Source organism: Manis javanica, chromosome 4, assembly GCF_040802235.1.
Source record: "Manis javanica isolate MJ-LG chromosome 4, MJ_LKY, whole genome shotgun sequence".
NCBI lineage: Eukaryota > Metazoa > Chordata > Mammalia > Pholidota > Manidae > Manis > Manis javanica.
In genome coordinates this window covers 2,092,901-2,118,047 of record NC_133159.1, presented here as the reverse complement: position 1 = coordinate 2,118,047, position 25,147 = coordinate 2,092,901, and the positions used below count along the sequence as shown (strand labels likewise).

The following is a 25,147-nucleotide window of genomic DNA, read 5'->3' as shown; positions in this document are numbered from 1 at the left end:
CCTTGCTACGAGACCCTGACAGGCCATCGGCCTCCGCCCAAGCCACGGCAGATTCCTGCCTCACTGCCAGCCATTTCATCCCCTGGGGAGACCCACTGGCTACGGAGAACTGTGCCTCCCCACCCCACGTGCCCGGGGCTCCTGGGTCTCCCAGCTCTGGAGCAGCACCATCAGCAGCCATCACTTCAGGGCCCTCTTAGTGGTGCCAGGTCCTGTGCTAAGCCCTCGAGATACGGCATCTTGTTTACTGTTCTTCCAAGCTTACGAGGCAGGTACTATTATTGCCCTTCTTTATGGATGGGTAAACTGAGGCTCAGAGGGCTAAGTAACTTGCTTGAGGTCCCTGCCTAGTCAGTGGAGAAGAGGGGATCAGAACCCCAGCACTGTGGTGTCCACACTTCCAGCTGAACCACTGCCCCAGACTGGCTTTTCCAGGGGCCGTCTTCAGGATTTGGAACTGCCTACCCCGTTCCCATGGCCTCACTAGAAGACCCACCTGCCGGGGGCTAGGTGTCCAGTGGCCATCCCGCAGGCGCCCGCAGTCAGGCCGGCTCACCTCTGGTAGCCCCAAAGGATGAATGAGTGGTCACACCTTTGCAGTTTCTGGTGGCTGACTTTTTATCTTATTTTAAACATTACGTGCATCAACCCATAAATTCATGCCGCAAATTTCAGTCTTGCTGTTCTCAAGGAAATGATGTCTTATAGTAAGCATCAAGGGGACAGGCATTTTATTTCACTTTACTCCTTTTCTCCAAAAGCTAATTACTGCAGCTTAAACAAATACACAGCAACAATAACAGCAAACCGAGCCAAACCAAACCACTGTGATGATGGTTCCCAAATGTCTGGTTTTTTTCATAAACAAACGGCAGTCCATTTGGACCCAATGCCCTCTGGTGGTAAATTAACTGTGCCCTGCTTCCCTGGCCCCTTGCTGGGTAATAGTGGTCTACCTGTCTCCTATTTATGTTGACGTGTGCACACTTTGTGCATAATCTCTTAGGGACCAGACAAAAACACAAGCTGAGTAAGGAGGTAATAATAGCTCCCCTCCGACGGCTCCGAGGGCAGTGGCTGCAGGGCCCCGAGAGAAGGGGTCCGGGAAGGAGTTGTTTCCTTCCAGGAGGGCCAGCAACCTGGCTGCCCCCTCTCTCCACCTGGAACTCCGGAGACAGGCCAGCACCCCAGGCCAACTCAGAGCCACCTGAGATGCTCGGAACCAGCTCCTTAGTAACGGACTCCTTGGGGTCCAGGTTAGCGGGTCTTCCCAGTCCTGGTCCAGGGAAGGACCTGGGTCTCACTCAGCCTTGGGGGTAAGGGGACTAACCCCTCCGGATTGGTACAGCCCTGGTGGGTGCAGAGGGAGTGGGCGCCCCGGGGAGGAGCTTGTCAGAGACAGGCACATCCCCCACATCCTCCCCCCTGTACCCTGACCGAGCCTCTTCCCTGTCACATCCCGAACGGCCCCTGGAAGCGGGGTGAAAAGGGGTTCGCCGGAGCGAGGTCCCCCGGGAAGCCCAGCAAGGCTGCTCCTGGCCCCAAAGGCCGCTGCTCCCGTACTGAGGGCAGGACCCCCATCCCCTCGCCGGCCGGGCTCCCATCGGCTCCCTGGCTCCCGCGCTACCGCCCAGAAGCCGGTCGGACTCCAGGGAGACCCCAAGTATCCGTCTCGACACGCTTGTGCACGGTGTCCCCGCTTCGGAGCCGCGAGCCAGTGCGCCCGCCGCTGCGCTCCGGCCCCTCGACCCCGGCGAGCGGCCCCGCGCCCCTGCTCCCCGCGCTGCCTACCTGGTGCGTCGGAGCCCCGCTCATCGATGCCCAGCCGGCCCGCAGCTGGCCCCGGCCTCGCCGCGGAGCCCCGTCGTGGGCGCACAGCGGGCGCGGGCCGAGAGGCGGGTTATATGGGCGCGGGGCGGGGAGGCGCCACGGGAGGGGGCGGCCGCGGCGTTAGCGCCTTCCGCCGCCGGCCGGGCGGGAAGGCAGCGCGGGCCGCGCAGCCGTGGCGGGAGGAGCGCGGGGCGGCGGGGCCGGACCGGGCAGGGAGGCCGCCGGCGCTCCGCCCCACCAGCTGGCCGCGTCCGAGTCGGGGTCCCGGGGCGCGCGCCGCTCCGCCTCCTTCCCGCCGCCTTTTGGCGCGCGTCGCCTGGGCCGCCTACCGCGGGCTGCACGCGGGCCGGGCGCCGGGATCGCGCTCCGCGGCCGGCTTGGGGCGCGGGGGCCGGGAGGGGGGCGGGGATGCCGACACTAAGTCCCGCCGCCTTCCGGGCCCGCGGACGCCGCATCTTCCCGACCCCGGGCCTCTGCCCGCCCCGCCAGCGCCGGGACCCTCCGCACTTGGCAGGGCCGCCGCCACCCCTGTCCGCGGAGTCCCGGCAGCGGCCTGCGGGAGACACGGGTGAGCGTGACGGCCCCGGGGCCGGGGCTCGGGTGCAGCCCCTGCGCCCGGGCGGCGCCCGCGGGGCTCCTCCGCGGAGAGGGCGCGGCCGCACCGCGGACCCGCCGGGACCCTCCGGGCGCGACGCTCTCGGCCTCCGCCCGCCCCCTCCCCGGCGGAGGTGGTGCTCCGCGGCCCCTGGGGACTGACTCGGGAAGCGAACACTCCCAGGTCGCGGCCCTCACCCCGCTCCCTCCCCGGGCCGCCGCCTCCCGGCCCCGGATACTGTTCCCCGTGTGCGCAACTACGCGCGGGTGTCCCCCCGCGGCACGTGGGCCGCGCACTCGGAATCGCCCCCAGGGCGCAGAGACCCACCTCGGGCCGAGCCCCCCACCCCCGACCCGCGGCACCGACGGCTCCACGGCCGGACCCCGGCACGGCGGGCGGCGTCTTCCAGGGCGCCCGCCGCACACGCGGGGCCTCAGCGCGAGAGCCCCACACGCACGACAGTGTCGAGCGGCTCTCGGCGGCGGGCACCCACTGCGCGCTGCCTCCTGGTGTCCATGGGACCCGTCCTGTGCCTCCGAACAGGTGTCCCCAGGCTAGGGTGACTCCGTGTCGCCGGTGGGCCTGCGCGCGAGCCGGGCTGCGGCAGACCGGGCTCCCCGGCATCAGGGTCCGCACCTCGCCTGGCGCCTTACTGCTCACCTGCTGTTTTCGGGGCGCAGGAGGTGGGGACACAAAGACCAGTCACACCCAGGGGTCGATCTGGCCCCGACAGAAAGGCCGGCACCGCCGAGCTGGGCGTGCGCTTGCATCCCTGCCGGGTCGTGGAAGTCGAGGGGGGGCCGCGGGGACCAAGCCCAGGGCCTGGCGCGCAGAGGTGCGGGGAGGACGCTTCCTAGGCCTGGGTTCTCCGAGGGTCAGGGTCCGGCGCAGGTGTCCGGGCTGCGCGATCCGGTGGGCTGCGGAGTCGGGGGGACCATGAAGGAAGCCGCGGCCGGGGGAAAGGATCAGGGGTCCGGGGTGAGCTGGAGGACAAGGCACGCGCCGGGGAGCGGGCAGGGTTGGCAGGGCCGGCGCCCACGGAGGCGCGCGATCCCACCCGAGCGAGGGCGGGCTGCCGCTGCGCCCAGGTCCGGCCCTCGGCCCGTCTCCTCCGTGCGGGTGCCAGGCGGTGAGCGACCTCCGCGCTCTGCCTGCGGAGTCAGGGTGGTCCTCCCCTGGTCTGCGATGGGGGGGGGGGCCCAGGAAGGCAGTGTGGGCCATTCAGCCAAAAGGCAAATAAAGAAAAACGAATGTTTATGAGTGCACCACGACGGAATACAACGCCTGTCCATACGCTGTTCTGTATTTGCATACAAATGCATGTCCGTATGGAAATATTACGTTTAAGTATAGATAGACACACACACACACATATATATACACGCACACAGAGAACGCCCGGCTATGTTTGCATTTCATATAAGCGGGTGATATTTTAGTGTAAATACATTCCAAGCAGTATTTGAGGACATCCTAAAAACGATTAGTTTATCCTAAGAAACGACTCTTCGTTTATCTGGAATTCCGCGTTAACGCGGGTCCGGCGTGTTTCTGGCAACCGCGGCTGCAAGGACTGCGAAGCCACGCGGACTGCGCTCGGGGCACATCCCGGGTTAGGCGAAGCGCCGCGGCTCCCTTAAGCGCGGTGCGTTGCCGGCGCAAACTACAAGCCCCACAATGCTATGCGGGAGGTCCGGGCCCTGACAGGCTGCGGCGCGCTCTACTGCCGTCATTTCCTGCCGCGGGACGACTGTTGCCGCGCGCCAGGCTGGGCGGACGGCGGGGGTTGTCCGGAGCGGTAGCCATGAACTTCTCCGAGGCGTTCAAGCTCTCCAGCCTGCTCTGCAAGTTCTCTCCAGACGGCAAGTACCTGGTGAGCGGCCGCGGGGTCGGGTGGGGCAGCTCGGGGGTCCACACATGCGGCCCTCGGGCAGGGGACTCGGCTGCGGACCCAGACGTCGGGCCTGGGCAGGGGGTCCGGGCAGGTGCCAGCCTCCCCGCACCCGTCCGTCGGAGGCAGACGCACAAAAACATCATTGTTGCCTTGACGTATACAGGCAAATACGTAATTCTGTTGACTGTAAACTTTTCACCGTCTCTCCTACACGCCAAATAAATGATTTAAATCACCAGCATCCTGTGCCCACTACGAAGAGGGCTCTCCACACAGCCGGTATTTGAGCTGTTCCTTCCACGGTGGCAGAGCTGAGCTATCCTGTACGGGAAACGTAAGACTCAAAATATACCCATACGGCCAGTTACATCCTCAGAACCTTGGGGGCAGGGGGAGATATTGGGCACTGGAGAGCCCAATATTAAGGAAAAAACACGCCTTATTAAACGTGTACTTAGTTTCATTTACCTCTGTGAACTGACTGATGGTTCATGATTTTTTTTCAGTATGAGCTTTATCGACATTCCTTTTAACTTTGGGTCTTTGAGAATTTAAGTCTCAAGTCATATGGTTGCCTTTTTTATGGAGGTATTATTCTTTTTTTTTAGAGGAATGCATTTTTTTATTAAGGTATCATAGATATACACTCTTATGAAGGTTTCACATGAAAAAACAATGTGGTTACTGTTCACCCTTATTATTGAGTCCTCCCCATACCCCATTGCAATCGCTGTCCATCAGCGTTGTTAAGATGCCACAGAGGCCCTATTTGTCTTCTCTGAGCTACACTGTCTTCCCCGTGACCCCCCGCACACCATATGCACCAATCATGATACCCCACAATCCCCTTCGCCCTCCCTCCCCATCCGCCCTCCCCGGCCCCGCCCCTTTTGTAACCGCTAATCCCTTCTTGGAGTCTGTGGTTCTGCTGCTGTTTTGTTCCTTCGGTTTTGCTTTGTTGTCATACTCCACATATGAGGGAAATCATTTGGTACTTGTCTTTCTCTGCCTGGCTTATTTCACTGAGCATAATGTCCTCCAGGTCCATCCATGTTGTTGCAAATTATAGGAGTTGTTTCTTATGGCTGAATAATATTCCGTTGTGTATAAGTACCACATCTTTATCCATTCATCTACTGATGGACACTTAGGTTGCTTCCATATCTTGACTGTTGTAAACAATGCTGCAGTAAGCATAGGGGTGCATATGTCTTTTTGAATCTGAGAAGTTGTTTTCTTTGGGAAAATTCCTTGGAGTGGAAATCTCGGGTCAAATGGTATTTCTATTTTTCAGTTTTTTGAGGAAGCTCCGTATTGCTTTCCATAATCCTTGAACTAGCTTACATTCCCACCAGCAGTGCAGGAGGGCTCCCCTTTCTCTGCATCCTCGCCAGCATTTGTTGTTGTCTCTTCAATGTTCGCCATCTAATTGGTGTGAGGTGATACCTCTTTGTGGTTTTAATTTTCATTTCCCTGATAATTAGCAATGTGGAACATCTTTTCATGTGCCTGTCAGCCATCTGAATTTCTTCTTTGGAGAAGTGTCTGTTAATTTTTTAATAGGGTTATTTGCCTTTTTGGTGTTTGAGGCATGTGAGTTCTTCATATATTTTGGATGTTAACCCCTTGTCGGATATGTCGTTTACAAATACATTCTCCCACACTGTAGGATGCCTTTTTATTCTGCTGATGGTGTCCTTTGCTGTACAGAAGCTTTTAAGCTTGATATAGTCCCACTTGTTCATTGTTGCTTTTGTTTCCCTTGCCTGGGGAGATGAGTTCAGGAAAAAATTGCTCATGTGTATATTCACGAGATTTTTGCCTATGTTTTCTTCTAAGAGTTCTGTGATTTCATGACTTACATTCGGGTCTTTGATCCATTTTGAGTTTACTTTTGTATAGAGGGTTAGATAACAATCCAGTTTCAATTCTCTTGCGTGTAGCTGTCCAGTTTTGCCAACACCGTTTGTTGAAGAGGCTGTCATTTCCCCATTGTATGTCCATGGCTCCTTTATTGTGCATTAATTGACCATATATGCTTGGGTTTATATCTGGGCTCTCTAGTCTGTTCCATTGGTCTATGGTTCTGTTCTTGTTCCAGTACCAAATTGTCTCAATTACTGTGGCTTTGTAGTAGAGCTTGAAGTTGGGGAGCATAATCCCCCCAGCTTTATTCTTCTTTCTCAGGATTGCTTTGGCTATTCGGGGTCTTTTGTGGTTCCATATGAATTTTATAATGATTTGCTCTGGTTCATTGAAAAATGCTGTTGGTATTTTGTTCTTAGGTAGTTTTTTGATTACCAGTTCAATTTCATTGCTGATAATTGGTCTATTCAGATTTTCTTATTCTTCCTGGGTCAGCCTTGGAAGGTTGTATTTTTCCAGAAAGTTGTCCATTTCTTCTAGGTCACCCAGTTTGTTAATATAAAATTTTTCATAGTATTCTCTCATAATTCTTTATATTTCTGATTCTGTTTATATGTGTACTCGCTTTTTTTCTTGATAAGTCTGGCTAGAGGTTTATCTATTATGTTTATTTTCTTGAAGAACCAATTCCTCCTTTCATTAATTCTTTCTATTGTTTTATTCTTCTCAATTTTATTTATTTATGCTCTAATCTTTATTATGACCCTCCTTCTACTGGCTTTGGGCCTCATTTGTTCTAGTTTTTCTAGTTTTGTTAATTGTGACTTTACACTGTTCATATAGGATTGTTCTTTCCTGAGGTAGGCCTGTTTTGCAATATACTTCCCTCTTAGCATGGCCTTTACTGTGTCCCACAGATTTTGCGGTGTTGAATTATTGTTGTCATTTATCTCCATATATTGCTTGATCTCTGTTTTGATTTGGTCATTGATCCAGTGATTACTTAGGAGCATGCTGTTAAGCCTCCATGTGTTTATGGGTTTTTTCATTTTCTTTGCATAATTTATTTCTAGTTTCAAACCTTTGTGGTCTGAGAAGCTGGTTGGTACAATTTCAGTGTTTTTGAATTTACTGAGGCTCTTTTTGTGGCCTAGTACATGATCTATTCTTGAAAATGTTCCATGTGCACTTGAGAAGAATGTGTATCCTGTTGCTTTTGGATGGAGTGTTCTGTAGATGTCTAAGGTCCATCTGTTCTAGTGTGTTGTTCAGTGCCTTTGTATCCTTACCTATTTTCTGTCTGGTGGATCTGTCCTTTGGAGTGAGTGGTGTGTTAAAGTCTCCTAAAATGAATGCATTGCAGTCTATTTCCCCCTTTTATTCTGTTACTATTTGTTTCACATATGTAGGTGATCCTATGTTCGGTGCATAGATATTTATAGTAGTTATATCCTCTTGTTGGACTGACCCCTTTATCATTGTGTAATGTCCTTCCTTGTCTCTTGTTACTTTCTTTGTTTTGAAGTCTATTTTGTCTGATACAAGTACTGCAACTCCTGGTTTTTTCTCCCTATTAGTTGCATGAAATACCTTTTCCCATTCTTTCACTTTTAGTCTGTGTATGTCTTTGAGTTTGAAGTGAGTCTCTTGTAGGCAGCATTTAGACAGGTCTTGTTTTTTTATCCATTCAGTGACTCTGTGTCTTTTGATTGGTGCATTCACTTCATTTACATTTAGGGTTATTATGAATAGGTATGTACTTACTGCCATTGCAGGCTTTACATTCGTGGTTAACAAAGGTACAAGGGTAATTCCCTTACTGTATAACAGTCTAATTTAACTCAGTATGCTATTACAAACACAACCTAAAGGTTCTTTTTTTTTTTCCTCCTTTTTCTTCCTCCTCCATTCTTTATATATTAGGTATCATATTCTGTACTCTTTGTCTATCCCTTGACTGACTTTGGGGATATTTGATTTTCCATCTGCTTAGTAATTAATTGGTCTACTTTCTTTACTGTGGTTTTATTTCCCCTGTTGACAGCTATTTAGCTTTAGGAACACTTCCATCTATTGCAGTCCCTTCAAAATACACTGTAGAGGTGGTTTGTGGGAGGTAAATTCCCTCAACTTTTGCTTATCTGGGAATTGTTTAATCCCTCCTTCAAATTTAAATGATAATTGTGCTGGATACAGTATCCTTGGTTCAAGGCCCTTCTGTTTCATTGCATTAAATACATCATGCCACTCTCTTCTGGCCTGTAGGGTTTCTGTTGAGAAGTCTGATGATAGCCTGATGGGTTTTCCTTTGTAAGTGCTCTTTTTTCTCTCTCTAGCTGGTCTTAAAAGTCTGTCCTTATCCTTGATCTTTGCCATTTTAATTATTTTATGTCTTGGTGTTATCCTCTTTGGGTCCCTTGTGTTGGGAGATCTGTGCACCTCCATGGCTTGAGAGACTATCTCCTTCCCCAGATTGGGGAAGTTTTCAGCAATCACCTCCTCAAAGACACTTTCTATCCCTTTTTCTCTTCTTGTTCTGGTACCCCTGTAATGCAAATACTGTTCCATCTGGATTGGTCACACAGTTCTCTTAATATTCTTTAATTCCTAGAGATCCTTTTTTCTCCCTGTGCCTCAGCTTCTTTGTATTTCTCTTCTCTAATTTCTATTCCAGTTACTGTCTCGTCTACTACATCTAATGTTTTTAAATCCTTGTATTGTATGTTTCATTTCTAATATGGAATTTCTTAATGATTGAATCTCTGTCCTAAATTCGTCCCTGAGTTCTTGAATATTTTTGTGTATCTCCATGAGCATGTTTATAATTTTTATTTTGAACTCTCTTTCAAGAAGATTGATGAGTTCAGTTTCACTTGGCCCTGTTTCTGGTGTTTGTGGGATTTTTGTTTGAACCAGTTTCCTTTGATGTTTCATATTTGTATGTGGCACCCTCTAGTTCCCAGAAGCTCTAGTCTTTGGAGGTGCTCAGCCCCTGGAGTGATGTCAGGGGCTGCAGGGGAGCGGTGCTGGTACCTGGGGGGAGGAAAGAGCTGTTTCCTGCTGCCCTCCGGTGAGCTGGGGTGGGGGAAGGGTTCGGGTCCTGCCAGGTCAAGGCTGTGGTACATTACCCTGTTTCATGAGGTTTGCTCTTTTCTCTAGGTGTATGGATTCTGGTGCAGCCTTCTTTACTGTTGTTCTTTTAGGATTAGTTGTATTAACTGTATTTTTGTATTATTTGTGGTTTTGGGATGAGTTCTCTGTCTCACCTCTCATGTTGCCATCTTTAATCCCTCCCTATGGAGGTATTATTCCAAGTCACATAAACAGCATTTGACTAGAATATACAAATGCCAGTAGCTTAAATGGCACCTCAAAAACTTTGGTATATTTTTCAAACTGTTGCACATATATTTATTTGTTTTAAAAAATCACCTATGAAAATTCCAGGGAATTGTAAATAGAAAGACTATACTTTATTTGCTTAATTGTGGTCCTTTTTTGGTTTTTACAGTCTGGTGAAAATATTGTGGGACACTTGATATTAATTTTACTAGTATTAACGTTCTTCAAAGTTCTATCCCAAATACTAAAGAAAATAGGTCCTAGGTCTGTGTTGCCATTTTTAATATCTTGCAATGGATTTGTATAATTTTTCCAGTTGCTAGTACAAATATTCCATTTCATAAGTAATTCATTGTAACTGACCAGTTTTCAGAGCTACAATATGAAAAAAATAAGCACATGAAACGTTTGTCTCACTCTCCTTTTTCCATGGAAAACTCATGGCCTTTTTGTAATGGATGTTAACAAAACACAAACCGATAATCTAGCTCGATCTTGATAAGTAAAAAAATGAAGCAATTAACATTTAAAAATCAGTTCTTGATTTAAACTGTAATATAATCTGTAATCAGCAGGTAAGTATACTCAAACATAAAAATTATTTGCTTAGATATGGATGTTATTAACAAATGTGGATATAAACTACCTTTAAGGAAACTGTTAATACTCAAACTCTTTATAGTAGCAGCATCTGTTAAGGTAAGCCTGTCAGGTGGGTTGTGGCGCTGCCTCCTGGCAAGGGGTACAGTGCTTCCCCCCACCCACCCCCAGTCTCTGCCCTCTCATGCTCACACCCAGTACCTCTGACATTTGTCATGCCGAGCAGCTCTCCGTGGCATCAGACCCCACAGGTGAAGGGCTCAGTCTGCAGGACTGGCCCACAGCAGACACCAGTCCTGAGTAGCAGGTCACCCACAGTCTCAGTCCAACTTGGCCACACGTTGGAGGGCTCCCACAACTCCTCCTCGGTTTGGTTTATTTATTGGAGCAGCTCTCAGCACTCAGGGAAACACGTATCCCTGTTCATTAAAGGATATGATAAAGGATGCAGATGAAAGCTGGGTGAAGAGGTGCCTAGGGCAAGGCCTGGGAGGGTCCTGAGCGCCAGGAGCTTTTGTCCCTGTGGAGAGGGATTGTCACTGTCCCTGTGTGGATTTGCTCACCCACCTGGAAGCTTTCCAAACCCTGTACTTGTGGGATTTTATGGAGACTTCATCGGGTAGACATGATTGATTAGCTCCATTTCCAGCCTCCCTTCTTGAGAGGATGGGGTGGTGGGGTGGCTGAAAATTTGCAGCTTCTCATCATGGCTTGGTTCATTTGGGGACCAGCCCCATCCAGGGGCCCCAAGGGTCACCTCATTAGAGCAGCAGATGTGCCTACCACCCAAGAAGTTACAAGGTTTCAGGAGCCCTGTGTCAGCCCCAGGAGCAGAGACCTGTGTGTCGACTTGCATAGTGGTGGTCCGCACGCACTTAGGAAGCATCCGTGCATTGGTGCCCTTCGTTGTACGGTTGCCACGCGGCACCTGCACTGCCTCGGTCCTGACCCCCTGTGAGCCGGCTGGGTGACGGAGCGCGGGGAGCACTGGTGAGCTCACAAGAGCTTTGCCCGTGCTGTTTCCTCTTCAGTCCACACATGATCGAGAAAGGAGTAGAAAGTGACTCAAGCAGGGGGTTTCAAAATAGTGCTGCAGTATACCAGTTTGAACACCTGATTTGTGTATTTCCACTTTATCTTTTTATGGACTCATCTTGTGTTTAGAATGGGCTATGTGGGACCATGAGACAGAAAGCATGCCTGAAACCCCGACGATGGGGGGCGGGGGTGCTTTGAAAGCTGCTGCTGGAGCATGGAACATGCTTTCTTTTCCTCTCCCAGGCTGCCTGTGTCCAGTACCGGGTAGTGGTCCGGGATGTGAGCACCCTGCAGGTCCTCCAGCTGTACACGTGCCTCGACCAGATCCAGCACATCGAGTGGTCAGCAGACTCCCTCTTCATTTTGTGCGCCATGTACAAGCGAGGGCTGGTGCAGGTGCGTGGGCTGCCCGCGGGGCTCGGCCCCAACACCTCCCCGGAGCAGGACTCCACGGGGTGATCTTGTTCCAGTTTGGAAAGGAATTTCTTTAAAATTACAATAGTTCTGTAATAGTTAGTACTTAAAGAGGAGAAAACACACAAATATACTGTATATAGTATATACTTATTTTGCATGTTATTTTATATATAATTCAGTTATATAGTTTATGTATTTAATTAATATAGAAATATATAATCCAATTGTATGTAACTTAAATATAATTCAGCTAATATATATTATTTTAAATACAATTCAGCAATAATTATAGTTATTTGAAATATAATTCAAGATGGGTTACTAGACAGCAGTCTAGCACCTTGGACAGACATCCTGTGCTTTGGGAGCCCCTCCGATGCAGTATTCTGTTACAGACCCGAAGCCTAACTGAGGTCTTAGGGGCAGCAGAATGAATGAAGGGTTTGAAACTACAGCGACAGGAAGTTGCCTGCAGGTGTGGCATGCTTCTGTGGTGCGGCCCGGCACCAGCCCTTCTCAGTGGGGGATTTCGAGAGGTCCTGTGATTTGACTCTGCAAAGTCGGTGTGGGCTGCTTTCAGCAGAGTGGTGTGCCGACTGGCTTGCAGCCCTGCCTTTCTGTGGTGGACACAGGTGTGGTCTTTGGAACAGCCGGAATGGCACTGCAGAATCGACGAGGGGTCCGCTGGCCTGGCGGCTTCTTGCTGGAGCCCAGATGGGCGCCACATTCTCAACACGACGGAATTCCATGTAAGTGCGGTGCCCCGAGGGCACCTCATCTGTCGGTGGGGGTGACTCCCAAGCCCTGCTCCTGAGACTGCTGGGGAGTGCTAAGTGGTGATTTGTGGAGATGTCTGTCTTAAGTCATCAGAGCATTATAAGCCCACAGTGTTGTTGCATAATCTTTGTGTGCAGTTTTAAAGAAAAAACAGATGAAAAAATCTTGAGTCATATTTTTAAGATATAAACAGTTCCATGGGTTCAGCAGCAGAAAGGGAAGTTCAGTGTGGACTGATTACAGCTCTAAGATGTCTGGTCGGTGCTGGTGATCGCTCATCTGCTTGTTCCTCAAGCGCCACTTACTCCGGACCGCCAGCACTGTGCGTGAGCTCCGGGCTCAGATGAGCACTTGAGACCCGACAGTGAGGCTGAGACAGCTCGGGGAGGAGAGCGTGTCTCAGACACGCCTGGTGAGGGGTTCCAGAACTGACAGTCACCAAGGAGAGCTGGGCCATAGATCTCGTCCTCTCATAAAGATACCAAGTTAGGGAATTCAGTGTATGTAAGGTGTTCAGGTAGAAGGTCTTTGGTGTCGGCAGTGTATAAACACAGAAAAATGCACGAGTCCCTTTATTAACATGCTTTAGGAGGGACGGGTAGCCCAGTGGTGGGCCCGCACCCACTGAAGGCTGTCAGTGTCTGGGCTACTGGGCGCCCTGTAGTGCCCTGATTCCCCAGGCTCTGCCAAGGTCAGCATGTGCGTGAGGCCGGGCCAGTGCTTATTCCCAGCCATGAAAGTGCGGCGTGACCCACCAGGGTTTCATTCAGCTCTTTTCCAGTTGGCATCATCTGGGATATATTTTCCATCCAACTGTGAGGGGGTGGCTGAATTCCATGCTCCGGCACCTGCGTGGCTTCCACGTAGTACCTGCTTCAGTTTTAAACCATAGTTTCAATCCGATGTCTGCTGATGCGGCTGATAGAGAGTGAGGCCGAGGTGGGTGGCTGCAAGGTCTTCCTACAAGTGCTAACAGATGCTCTTCCCTTTGTCCTCCCCCACAGCTGCGCATAACTGTCTGGTCCTTGTGCACAAAATCTGTATCTTACATCAAATATCCTAAAGCTTGTCAACAAGGTAAGTCAGGCAAAGCTGGGGTGGGAAGTGCCTTTTTATAGGAAAATCTCAAATTTAGGCACAGGTAGCTTCAACAGTATCTTGACATGTAGCCAATCCTGTTTTTCAGTACCTCCCCCCCTGGATTGTGTAATGTATGTCCCAGGCCTCCCAGCACTTCATCTGTAAATGTTCCTATGTGTGTCTCTAGAAGACAAGGAATGCCCTCTTAAAATACAGTCACGGCGACCAAAGAGCGTACAGTTAAAGGCACCCCAGGGAGGGGATTCTCGTGTCATTCTTTTGCCTGTTATGTGACTGGATGTCACGCCCTGTGGTCTGTGTCTGCCCCGGGACCCCACCTCCCACACCACATTCTGTACTGCAAATCTCTGTTGAGGGGAAGTGGTGAGCTGTTTACTTAACTGGACCGGTGAGAACTGGACGGACATTCTGTTCTGGAATCTTGAAATCACACTGATGTATCTTTAATTGAGAAACAGAAAGAAGCTTTAGATAATTTGACTGTTTCTTCCATTTATTTCTGTTGCCATCAGCAGTTTGGAACTTGAGTTTGAATAAGTACAATTGTACATTTTTTTTTCATTTTTATAATTTGAGTATCAGTGTCTGTCCAGGACACACGCATTTCTTGTGCAGGAACAGTTACTCAGGTGCTCTTTGATTCACAAGGTATGAGATGCAGCCAAGGGTTCTTTAAGCCAGTATAGAACTGGAAGATACTTTAACATTCTTAACCAAATTTATTTTCAAATTCTTACTTTAAATTTACTTTAACAAGTAAATTCAAAAATAAAAATAAGGAATGTAGTAAAAAGCTGACCTTTAACTAGCTGAGTTTACCTGCAGCTTATTTTCTAAGAGCATGACAGCCCTTGAGCACCGCCTTTGTCAGTGGAATTTTGGTCCTTCAGGGTCTGTGTGAACAGGAAGCGGGCTGCAGACCCCCGCCATCCCTCGTGGGGGAACACACACTCCTTTGTCTGAGGAAGTGTGTGGCCTTCTGTGTGTGCACGCCCTCTTCTGACCTTGGTTTCCTTGTCCGCAGTCTTTCCTGAAGGTCGCCGTGCACCCCTGCCTCCTGGCCACTTTCTGATGGCAGGCCTCTCCCTCTTCCGTAGGAATAAGCTTCACCCGCGATGGCCGCTACATGGCGCTGGCGGAGAGGAGGGACTGCAGGGACCACGTGAGCGTCTTTGTCTGCAGCGACTGGCAGCTCCTGCGGGTGGGGGCCTTCTCTGGCCTTGGCTGGGGGGAAGCGGGCGAGGTGCTGGTGTGCCAGACCCCAGGGACCCTCGCCTGGCATGGGCAATGTGACTTCACCTTCCAGAGGGCAGGGCACCGGGTGTGTCTTGAGGCTGCTTGTTGGCTGAGTGCTCTGAAGCCTCGCGGGCACGCTGTGCGCTTGGTGTGGGAGCTAGAGCCCTTCTCATCAGTCCTGGGATATTTGCAAGTGTTGCCAGATCAGGAGGAGGAGGGAACCTGAGTTTTAGGCCAAGGGAGTCTTGCATCGTGTAGGACTTCAAGGTGCTCACAGGGCCTGGGCACCGAACCCTGCCCTGGCCGTACTTACATCTGAAGGTGGGGCAGGGACAGAGAGACCTCTGGGATGCTGCTGGGGCGCAGAGGAGGCCTCATCAAGCCCAGGCAGGGCATGTCCTAGGAAGACGTCTGAGCAGGGCCTTGACGGAGAGACTGGGCCAAGCAGGAAGTAGGGAGGGGAGAGGGGGCATCGGGCAGGCCTGCCTGGGGACCCCCACTGTGTGCTGCCATCCCGGCCCTCCAGCAGCAAGCAGGCATTTGGTGACAGAGGACGGAGTTGTAGGTGCCCGTCTGTTCCTGTACGTGGGAACTTAACACTGTGTAGTAACAGTGCCCATTGTGAGGCCAGTGCCTTTTTGTTGAGAAAGCGTCTCACCTGCCTGCCTCTCCTCCCCCTCGGCAGCACTTTGACGCAGACACCCAGGATCTTGCAGGGATCGAGTGGGCCCCGAACGGCTGTGTGCTGGCTGTGTGGGACACCTGTCTGGAGGTATGATCAATGACCGAGGAGCCCACTCCCTGACGTGCTGCTGCCTGTGTTTATCTGGCACTTTGGGGGCAGCAGATAAATGAATAGATGCTGATTAAGCTTTGAGCTGCAGCCGATCTCCCCTTTGCACAGCATCACCTTTCCAGTTGCAACCCCGGGGCCCCTTTTCCAGCATTCCGCACCTCTCATCCTGTTCACTCGTGCGCTCTGTCCACGTCTCTCAGTCTTGCTCTGAAGCGGCTGAGTCTTTTTCCCTGCCTGGGGAAGTGGGCCTGTGAGTAACGGTGACGTGTCTCACCTGCAGTACAAGATGCTGCTGTACTCCTTGGATGGCCGGCTGCTGTCCGTGTTCTGCGCGTACGAGTGGTCCCTGGGAATCAAGTCCGTGGCCTGGAGCCCCAGCAGTCAGTTCCTGGCAGTCGGGAGCTATGACGGAAAGGTGGGCGCAGAGCAGCACACGTGGGGACATAGCAGCTGGCAAACCACGTGGCCTCATGCGCGCGGTCTTCCTCAGGTACGCGTTCTTAATCACGTGACTTGGAAGGCGATCACAGAGTTCGAGCACCCTACAAACATCAATAATCCCAAAATAGTAAGTCCGGCGTGTGTGTTTCTGTTTGAGCCATACTTGGGGAAGGGAGGTGGACAAAACCTGTTTTCTCCCTTTATTTTTTGTGACACAGGCACCCAGGCCACCATAAACTCTTGTTACTGTTAACATTTCGGTGCCAGGCTCTGCCAGTGGCCTTCATTCTTCCTGTCACGTTCCCAAGAGGACGCAAAGCCCTCTCCCCACCCTGTCCCTAGATGGCCTTCTCTGGCTGCTCCTGCTCTGCGGTGTCTAGGGTCTCCTGCCGGCAATGGAATGGGCTCTGGGCCTCGGAGAGAAAAGAGCAGGCAGACCCCTGTCCCTGCGGAGTGGGCACCAGGGCTGGGTGTCCCCAGGGCAGGCGGGGATGGCTGCGGGCTGACGGTCGCAGCCGCGGCGCCAGGGAAGGGTGCTGTGGAATCTGGAGGAGCGGTTCAGGCGGCAGGCACAGGCAGTGCGAGGGCCCCGAGGCAGGATGTGTGCGCATCCTTTCAGCGGGTGCTGGGGGCAGCAGGGACACAGAACCCCCAGCCTTGGGGGGCAGCAGGGGACAGGAGGGCCCTGGCCTTGGGGAGTTGGCCTGAGATAGCAGGCATGAGTAAGTGGGTGCAGTGTGGGGTCAGCTGGCCTGGCCTGGGGGCCAAGTAAAGGGGCAGGGCCAGCCTCTGGGGCCAAGGTCCTGAAGTGGGGCCATGGCCGGAGGACCCACTGGAAGCACAGGTGAGCCGAGCCAGGGTTGTAGGAGCTCTAGTGGGAGCAGATTTTCTGCTGCAAAGCTGCAGGGCGGTTGGTGGCCCCATTAATCCTCGGGCACAGGCCTGCCTGCCTTTGACCCAGTGCAGGCCACTCCCGCTTGGCCATCAGGCTTCAGGTCACAGTGGTCCCTCATTCCCTGGGCCCGCGTCTGCCACTTGTCACCAGTGCAGGCTTGTGTTTGCTCGCTGCTGAGTGGGGAGCAGGCTCACAGGGGGAACCACAGGGAGGGTCCCCACAAGGGAGAGGGCGAGGGGAGCCAGCGTCTCTGTCCTCTTACCAGGGGCGGCAGCACCTTGCACTTAGCTTGGGCATCCCCACTGCCACCTACTGTCATCCCCCTGCCCAGCCCATCCTGAGAGGTGGGGCGGGCCTGTCACGTCTCCAGGTGGTGTATAAGGAAGCCGAGAAGAGTCCGCAGCAGGCGCTGGACCACCCCGCCTTCCCTCCCTGCAGAGCTGCCGCCGGGCTCTCCAGCCCTGAGAGCAAATGTGAGCAGCCGCAGGCCGCGCGCATTCTGTTAGCTTTCCTTCTTTTATGAAAAAGACCTCCTCTGTCCAGGTAGATTTCAGAAGTTATTTTTTACTCCATTTTTCCTTCCCTGTGATACGTCACAGCCAGTATATCTCGGCCAGTGAGTCAGAAGAACCCTCCTGCCCCCCGGTCAGTTTTTTCAACTGCATACAAGCTCTGGAAATCCAGATTTGACGCTGGTGCTTTGAGGGCAGTGTTTTTTCATGAATAAAATCTCCGTGGATGAGCCAGAGGGGTCAGGAGGCAGCCAGCGGTATGGGGCCCAAGCCTGGGGCTGCAGCGAGCTCTGGGTCCCGCCACACGGCCTGGGAGGCTGTGCATGCTTGTCTTCTCTTCTGTAAAATGGGCGTAATCACAGCAGCATATAAGCTTGAAGGTAGCAGGAGCACTGAAGCAGGTGCCAGACCCTGGAATGTCACCTGACCATCAGGGCTCGGCAAACACACCAGGGAGGGGTCCACACGCAGCGGGCACACCACCTACCAGGCCTTTTGTTTTGTAGCCTTCTGCTTCTGGCTGTGTCACGTTTGGTTTTTTTTTTTAACTTAGTTTTTAGAGCACTTTTAGGCTTACAACAAAATTGAGGGGAAGGTGCAGGGAGTTCCCTGTGCCCTCTGCCTCTCCTGTGTGACGGTCCCCACAGAGCCATGGGCTTGTACAGTCAGTGAGCCCGTGCTGGCCATCACACAGGCCTCCACCACCATGCCAGGCTCCCATCAAGCCCTCACCTGGACAGCCTGTTGCCCATGCCTCCAAGTCAAGGCCCCTTTTCCTTCTACCTGAACTGAGCAGACCGGGCAGTGTCCCAGGCTGCAGCAGCATCTCAGGCTAGATGAGAACTCTCCCTGTTCTAGACGAGATCGCTTCGGTGCCTGTGTCCTTGCAGATGTTGAAGCCTGCCGCTGACAGAGCGAACCCCAAAATTGGCATTGGGGCGCTGGCCTTTAGCCCTGACAGCTACTTCCTGGCAACGCGGAACGGTCAGCAGCCATGGGCCCGTGCGGTACATCCACCCACCCATTCCCCTGGTGGGCGAGGGCCCGTGTTGGGCGGTGTCCACTCACTGCTCCCCTTTGGTAGTGTGGGCGTGTAGCCTACAGTGACTGGGTGGCCGTGGCCCTGGTGAGGACACAGAGCCCAGGCAGAGCGTGGCCATCTGCCATGGAAATGGCCATAGGGCAGGGCCCAACAGGCAGCGAGCAGTGACCTGGTACCTGTGGGTCTTCCTTGCCCAGACAATGTCCCGAATGCCGTGTGGATCTGGGATGTGCGGAAGCTGAGGCTCTTTGCGGTGCTGGAGCAGCTGCGCCCCGTGCGCTCCTTCCACTGGGACCCACAGCAGCCCAGGCTGGCCATCTGCACTGGAGGCAGCAAGGTGTACCTGTGGTCGCCAGCAGGCTGCGTCTCAGTGCAGGTGCCTGGGGAAGGTGAGCACCATGCTCCTGCTCAGCAGGTGCAGAAACGGGGCCCTGGGGCACCGCCTTGGGTGGAAAGCAGGTCCCCGCCTGTGTCCTTGTAAACCTCACAGCCAGTCTCTAGCGTGGCTAACGCGGCCCTAACACAGCCCACTGCTCTGAGCTCACAGGACTAGGAGGCCCACAAGCAGAGCCTTGGGGTTCCAGCCAGCCCGCCGTAGCCCCAGCTCAGCCTGCTCTAGGCCCCTGACCCTCTGGCCTCCCACCTTTCTGCAGGTGACTTCCAGGTGCTTTCTCTGTGCTGGCACCTGCACGGGGGCTCACTGGCTCTGCTCAGCAAGGACCACTTCTGCCTCTGCTTCCTGGACAGCGTGGAAGTCGGCACGGCTGGGGGACAGCGGGGCGACCACACATAGTGCCATGCAGGCGGGGCCATGTGAGGGCAGAGCAGAGCGCCAGGGCCCAGCTGTGGGAGGATGAACTCTGGGGACGCTTTCTAGCCATGGGTGCAGCTGGAGAGGCCTGTTTTTATATTCCTACAGCAAGGCCTTTTTGTAAATATGTACAGTATAAAACATTCTTGTTATTTAAAATATTTGCTAATTCATAAAATGGCTGATGCTGCTTTCCTTGGAAGGCTTAGGTTACAGGCAGGTTTTTCAGGTGAGCCAAGTTTTGGGTTCCTTGGGGAGATGAACTGGGCCCCCAGCAGCTGGCCCCCAGCAGGCGTCCTGTCCCACTGTGGAGCTGCCCTCCTTGGACACCGAGTGCTCTGGGACAGTGGGTGTGGGTTTCATGTGGGGTCTGTCTGGAGTGCTGGGAAGGGAGCCCTGAGCACCACGAGAGCAGTGCCACCAACTGGTAGCCGGGCTGAGGTTGATTCCACAGAAGTGCACCAGGATCTGGCTCTAAATTCAGGTGCTTCTCACAGGAGCCAGGGTTGAGAAGCCAGGGCAGGTGAATTAGGATCTGTTACCCTGGTTCAAGCACACTGTTTTGAGGACCACTCATCACCTGCCTTTTGGTAGAGAGCTGTCCCAGGTAAGCAGTCGCTTAGAACCCTCATTACATGCACAGCAAGCTGACAGGTTCGCAAAGCTAGTTCAAGCCTTAAACTGTACTTGAGAGGCAGCTCTCCTGCACGGTACAACTTCAGAAAGGAACCACGCCCACTCAATTCTGAATGTCTTTACTATGACCAAAAGCAGAGGCTTAAGACCCAAGCAAATTTTGAGGCAGCCTTTCAATTTGGACAGGCTGCTGCATTTGGATCACAACCATGCCAGTGAAAGCTACACCAAGGTTGTATAGACGAGCGAGAAACCCATGAGGCAGCAGTTAAAAGTTGGTCAATAAACGCTTCAGGTCAAACCCACAAGGCAAGGACGGGTACAGAGCAGCAGGCTATGGTCCCCGCCTGGAAATGCTTCAGGGTGGAGGACTCAGGCTTGTTCAGGGCAAGTCTCACAGCCTTGTATCTGTGGAAGCTGCAGCATCCGAGGCGGGCACTAGCAACTTCATGAGAATCTAATATGGTTCCTTCTTTTAAAGGAAGTTCTTTAAAAGCAAACTAAGCAATTCCCTTTTAAATACAAATATGACACATAAATACAAACTCAGAAAACAGAGAGTTGTCAAAATTCTGTGCAAAGAACTGTCAAGGGGACTTTCTCAAATCAATGTCCTAAAATGATTTCCTGCAAGCCCTTTTGGGCCTGAGAAAGATGCTGTTAAGTATTAACACAATACAGATTGATTTTAGAAAAAGTGTAACTTTAAGGCAAATATATTTACACAAAAGCAACTGTTCGTTTAGGCGCTGACAAGGCAGACTGTCTCCGCTTAGTTTACCAGTCTGCTGGCTTCCCTTGCACTTAGCTTTAAAAAATGGATTAAATTTCAAAATACAAAATTTGACACCAAGTATAAATGTATGTGCAACTACAGGCAGTGGGGCATTAGGCACCTCCCTGGATGTTACATCTACACAGCTGAGGTGATAACAGGGACACTTATATTGGAACCACACAATATAAACATGCTAGAAGGCTGGAGGCAGGGACCACGAGAAGCAAAGGGACACACTCCAGGAAGATCACGGAAACTGCAGCCGTAGGGTACGGAATACCAGGCAGTACAGTGATAGCCAGGCTCACTCTGCTTTGCCTGTCGCTCGGAGTACCGATGTCCAGCATCCAGCCACAGCGGTACCTCTTGTGACTGTTCTAGTTGCACTCAGATCCAGTGGCAGCGGAGCTGGCCGAGGTATGACGCCCCAGGAGTCCCCACATCTGCCTGCTTTTCTGGGAAGAGCCTGGAGTGCATCTCTAAAAGCCTATTTTGCCTCTGGTCATGGAATAGCCTAGTTTAGCCTCATTGTTAATGAAGGACATCAGTCCCACGTAGGTCTCAATGAGGAGGGGGCGCTCCAAGACCAGCACACTGTTGGCTTGTCCCGGCAAGGGACTTTCTTTTTGGGCTTTCTTCACAGCTTGGATTAGCAGAGTTTTGAAGCTTTCCAACTTTAAAGAGAAATCATGGAGCTGATCAGTGACCCATCCAGGAAACCCCACCTGTCCTGTGCCACCCACCAGTCCTGGTGAGATGCCTCTCCAGCCACGGCCTGGGGCCCCTAGCTTGCCTCCTCGGTGTGGCCCTCCAGGAACATCAGCTCTTACTCCTGTGCTCCCCTGTGACCAACACCCCAGTGCCATGAAGGCTGGCTCTCTGTGGGCCTCAGTGTTTTGCCTTAGGGACCTACCTAATCCTCATGCCAGCCACCACGTGAGAGAGCAGGCCACAGAGCACTGCTGGCAAGTGGGGGCCCACCGCCAGGCCACAGCTCTGCTAACCACTGGCCTCTCGGACTGCTCTCCTGGCGAGTGTGTGGACTGCTTGGCTCCAGTGCAGGCTCGGGTCAGCTGGCACACTCAGGCCCTCTGGGCCCTTCTCTAAGCCAGTCGCTTTTGCAAAGGGCCACAGCACGGGGCCAGCTGGCCAGGAGCCACCACCCACACGGGGCTATTTAGATGTACATTCACTAACATTTCAAAGTGTGAAAGCTTACTTCCTTAATTTTACAAGCCACAGATCAGGTGCTCAGCAGCTACACATGACCACTGCCCTGGGCAGGGCAGGCCTAGAACATTTCCGTCACCACTGGGTGGCACTGCCATCACATCCATCTCCTTACCTGGCACAAAGAGGCTGTCTTCTCATCTGCACCGGCCATCGGGTGCTCTATGAATGTGGCATAGGGCACATTGGTGGACCAGGGGTTCCATCTGTTTATGAAGGAGGGGCGACTCTGCTTGTCCCACTGGATGCGGATCCCAAAACCTTCTCGCCTGCCGAGTCAAGAGAAATGAACCTGATGTCACACGGCAGGCCGGTGTGCCCACAGCAGCCTGGTCAGTTACGGGGTGTGACATTACCAAGCTGTTCTACAGCTAAAGACAAGACTTAGCTGCCTCACGGCAGAAGAGGCCTCGAGGACTCCAATGGCAACCGGGGTTTCCAGTACAGCAGCCTAAATACTCCAGGACAAGTCTAAACAGCTTTAGTACTTCTAAATACAACAACAAACAACACACTGCCACGGTGCTGCTAGGTCTACCCTTTACACACTTAGTGAAACTTGGTAAGTCATGGGACGACGTCACAGGGGGGGGCGAACTGAATGACATTTTTGTAATTTTTCCCTGAGGTGTCATTGTTGGTTAAGCTCATGTTTAGTTCATCTTAGCTTCCTAAGTTCTATCCAACCTCTACATCCAAACTTAAAATGTGTTTGACCAATGTCTAGATTTTCACATTCAGAAAATTCCCTTAAAGCATGGATATCAGCTTCTGAAAGTTGACCCTTAAATGTTTTCAAATCTAACCTTTAGTGATTTCTGTAAATTAAATACACTTAAAAAAAAAAAACAACAAGAACAGGCTTGACAAGACCCGTGCAGTCCTTTCCCGGCAGGAGGCAAGCTGCCGGGCTCGGCCCTCAGCAGAGGGGGGTCCACGTCAGGGCTACTTCCACGCTCCTCCAGCCCGCTTCGCTACAAGCCTGCTGCGGCTGTCTTGTGCCAGAATCCCTTTTACTGCTCCAGGCCACCCAGAAGTCACCTGCTTCTAGTGTAAGAAGCTCTACTAACTTCAAGCTTTAGTTTTCAGGTTTCCATTTGGGGCGAAGGACAACCCCTAGGGTGGCTTTAGAACGGTGGAAACAAGGCCAGCACTGGCCTCTCTGGCCAACAGCCTTACTTGTTGAGCGACTTCGGGGGAAACTGGAACTCCCCGAAGGAGATGGTGTCCACCGCGCTGAGGGCGGCCCTGACCACCTGCTGGCACCGCAAGCCGATAAAGTCGTACTTGCAGATGAGCAGCGCCTGGTCGGTGATGAGCACCAGCCGCTCCTTCTCGTTGTTCCAGTGATCCACCCTGCGGGCAGGCGACAGGGTCACCGCTGCGCAGGAACCGGCCATCCCCCGCCCGCAGCCCCACCCGGCCCCCGGCCGTCCGGCTCACTCGGTCAGCAGCCACACGCCCTGGATGTCGCCTTCCTCCACCGGCCGCACCACGGCGCTGATCTCCTCCACAGCCTGCTCGATGGTGCCGGGCTGCGGGACGGGGCAAAGGTCACGGCCCGCCCCGTCCCCGGGGCTCGCCCCTGCTCCCCTACCCCCGCCCCCCGGGCCCCTCACCCGAAACACGAAGTACTCCTTGACACGGGCGCGACGCGTGGGGTCGTGGACGCTGAGCGGCCACAGCGTCTGGCGCAGCGGCGTGCCCGCCCCCGGCCGCCCGCCGCCGCCGCCGCCGCCGCCGCTGCCGCCGCTGCCGCCGCCCTCCTCGCTGGCCGCCAGCAGCGCCGTGGGGCTCGTGCCCGCCGAGTCCACGGAGTCCCGCAGCTGCAGCATCGCAGACACCGCAGCCACCGCCGCCGCGACACCGACCGCCCCACTACCGACGCGGCGCCACTACCGACGCGGCCGTCAGAGCCCCCCGCCCACCGGCCGCAGCGATTGGCTCCGACAGCCGGCCCCGCCCCGTTCCCGGTCCCCGCCGGCCCTCGCGATTGGCGCTTCCGCGACTGTCCCCGCCCACCGCCGTTCACTGTCGCTCCCGCCCCTCGCCGCGCCGGAAGCGCTCGCTGCCCGCAGGCCACTTCCTGTTTACTAGCAGGGAGGGGCGGGGCTGGGGCCGGTTATCAGGGGGACGCGGGGCCCGCGGGAAGGGGGACCACAGGAGCAGAGACCCCTTCCCGGTGGTCGGGATGCTCGTGCCCTGCCCGGCCCACGTCCGGAGGTGGCTGTCCCCCTCCCGAGTGACCCCTCCTGGGCCCGCCCCCGCCTTGGTAGTCGCCCCCTGGACTCGCCCCCGCCTAAAGTGACCGTCCCCGGCCGCGGTCCGCCCGGAATGACCGCTCCCCGCCCGTGGCGGCCGCCCCCTGGACGTGACACCCGCCTCCGTGACCCGGCCCCTGCCCCCTAGCCTCGTGTCCGAGTTCACGGTCTCCCAGACGTGGCCGGTGCCCTGAGGACCGAAGGGTCCCAACGGGTGTCGCATCGCATGGCCAGGGAAGCAGGGGCGCCCCGGGTCTCGGTGCTTTTCTGCGCCCGGCACCTTTCCCCACCGCAAGCTCATGGAGTGGGGCGCCGACAGGGACCCAGCACTTGCTAAACGCAGATGTGCATAGTCTTCACTGCATCCAGGAAGCTGCACTCCTTTGACCCGTTTCACAGAAAGGGACATTGAGGCACAGGGCCCGGTGACTTGCCAAAGTCATTCCATCAAGGTCAAACCAGGACTCACTGTAGGCAGGTTCCCTGCCCCTGCTCTGTCCCGGGCACTGGAACTGCACCTGTTCTTCCCTGAGTGACCCTACTGCACCCAGCGCTCACTGCCCCAGGTGTCTGCCATTCCTGCCCGGGGCCGCAGCTCTCCGTCCTGGCCCCACAGGCCCCAGGCTGATCTCCTCACCACCCTCTTTGCACCGTCCTCCCAGGAACCCAGGGCTGTGACCCCATCCCAAAGGCTATACATCCATGACAGTTTATAGCCCTCACAAATGTGAGCACCTGTGACTGATCCTCACCCAGTGGGGCACTTCCATCTTCTGCTGCCACTGCTCATGCCACCCCTCACTCTTTCCACCCTGAAACCTTGCCCCACCCATATCGTGTCCACCTTCCAACACTTGGTTGAAAAACACTGTCCCAGGAGATGTTGCTCATGACACCTTCACATATAATAATCGTCTGCATGTCCTCTGGGTCACTCTGTTCCACGTATGTGTCCTGCATGTAATTCACTTTGTGAGCCGGGCCATTCTGTGTGTGCATTAGAGGGGTTCAACCAAACAACCCCCTCATGTGTGATGTGAACACACTAT

The 25,147-nt window shown here is 53.6% G+C and overlaps 3 protein-coding genes across 14 annotated transcripts in view; 1 reads left to right on the top strand and 2 right to left on the bottom strand.

Annotated features, from left to right (window-relative positions):
- Nucleotides 1-1,917, bottom strand: part of TP73 (tumor protein p73) — a 58,058-nt gene extending 56,141 nt beyond the window's left edge. For both annotated transcript variants that reach the window (XM_036999794.2, XM_036999795.2), the window contains exon 1: nt 1,792-1,917. In XM_036999794.2, the coding sequence (XP_036855689.1) occupies nt 1,792-1,815 (24 nt within the window). In that variant the 5' untranslated portion in view covers nt 1,816-1,917. The remainder of the gene's footprint in view (nt 1-1,791) is intronic.
- Nucleotides 1,918-3,403: 1,486 nt separating this feature from the next.
- WRAP73 (WD repeat containing, antisense to TP73) lies at nt 3,404-19,365 on the top strand. Of its 10 annotated transcripts, none has more exons than XM_036999752.2 (12): nt 3,839-4,298; nt 11,409-11,561; nt 12,215-12,331; nt 13,364-13,436; nt 14,558-14,661; nt 15,382-15,468; nt 15,773-15,907; nt 15,983-16,060; nt 17,160-17,301; nt 18,199-18,324; nt 18,580-18,771; nt 19,036-19,365. In XM_036999752.2, exons 1-12 carry the CDS (start codon nt 4,230-4,232, stop codon nt 19,173-19,175), a joined length of 1,416 nt encoding a protein of 471 aa, XP_036855647.2. In that variant the 5' UTR covers nt 3,839-4,229; the 3' UTR covers nt 19,176-19,365. The 10 variants fall into 10 exon arrangements, 9 of the variants coding, with proteins under 9 accessions (XP_073089167.1, XP_073089166.1, XP_073089164.1 ...); XM_017648538.3 differs by having other exon boundaries at nt 3,850-4,298; nt 17,199-17,301; XR_012129933.1 differs by having other exon boundaries at nt 3,404-4,298; nt 15,773-16,060; nt 18,199-18,347.
- TPRG1L (tumor protein p63 regulated 1 like) lies at nt 17,373-23,753 on the bottom strand. Of its 2 annotated transcripts, none has more exons than XM_073233069.1 (5): nt 23,457-23,753; nt 23,281-23,372; nt 23,017-23,193; nt 21,953-22,106; nt 17,373-17,679 (listed from the first exon to the last, which is right to left on the bottom strand). In XM_073233069.1, exons 1-5 carry the CDS (start codon nt 23,670-23,672, stop codon nt 17,581-17,583), a joined length of 738 nt encoding a protein of 245 aa, XP_073089170.1. In that variant the 5' UTR covers nt 23,673-23,753; the 3' UTR covers nt 17,373-17,580. The 2 variants fall into 2 exon arrangements, with proteins under 2 accessions (XP_073089170.1, XP_036855654.2); XM_036999759.2 differs by lacking the exon at nt 17,373-17,679 and adding an exon at nt 19,933-21,281 and having other exon boundaries at nt 23,457-23,747.
- Nucleotides 23,754-25,147: the final 1,394 nt, after the last annotated feature.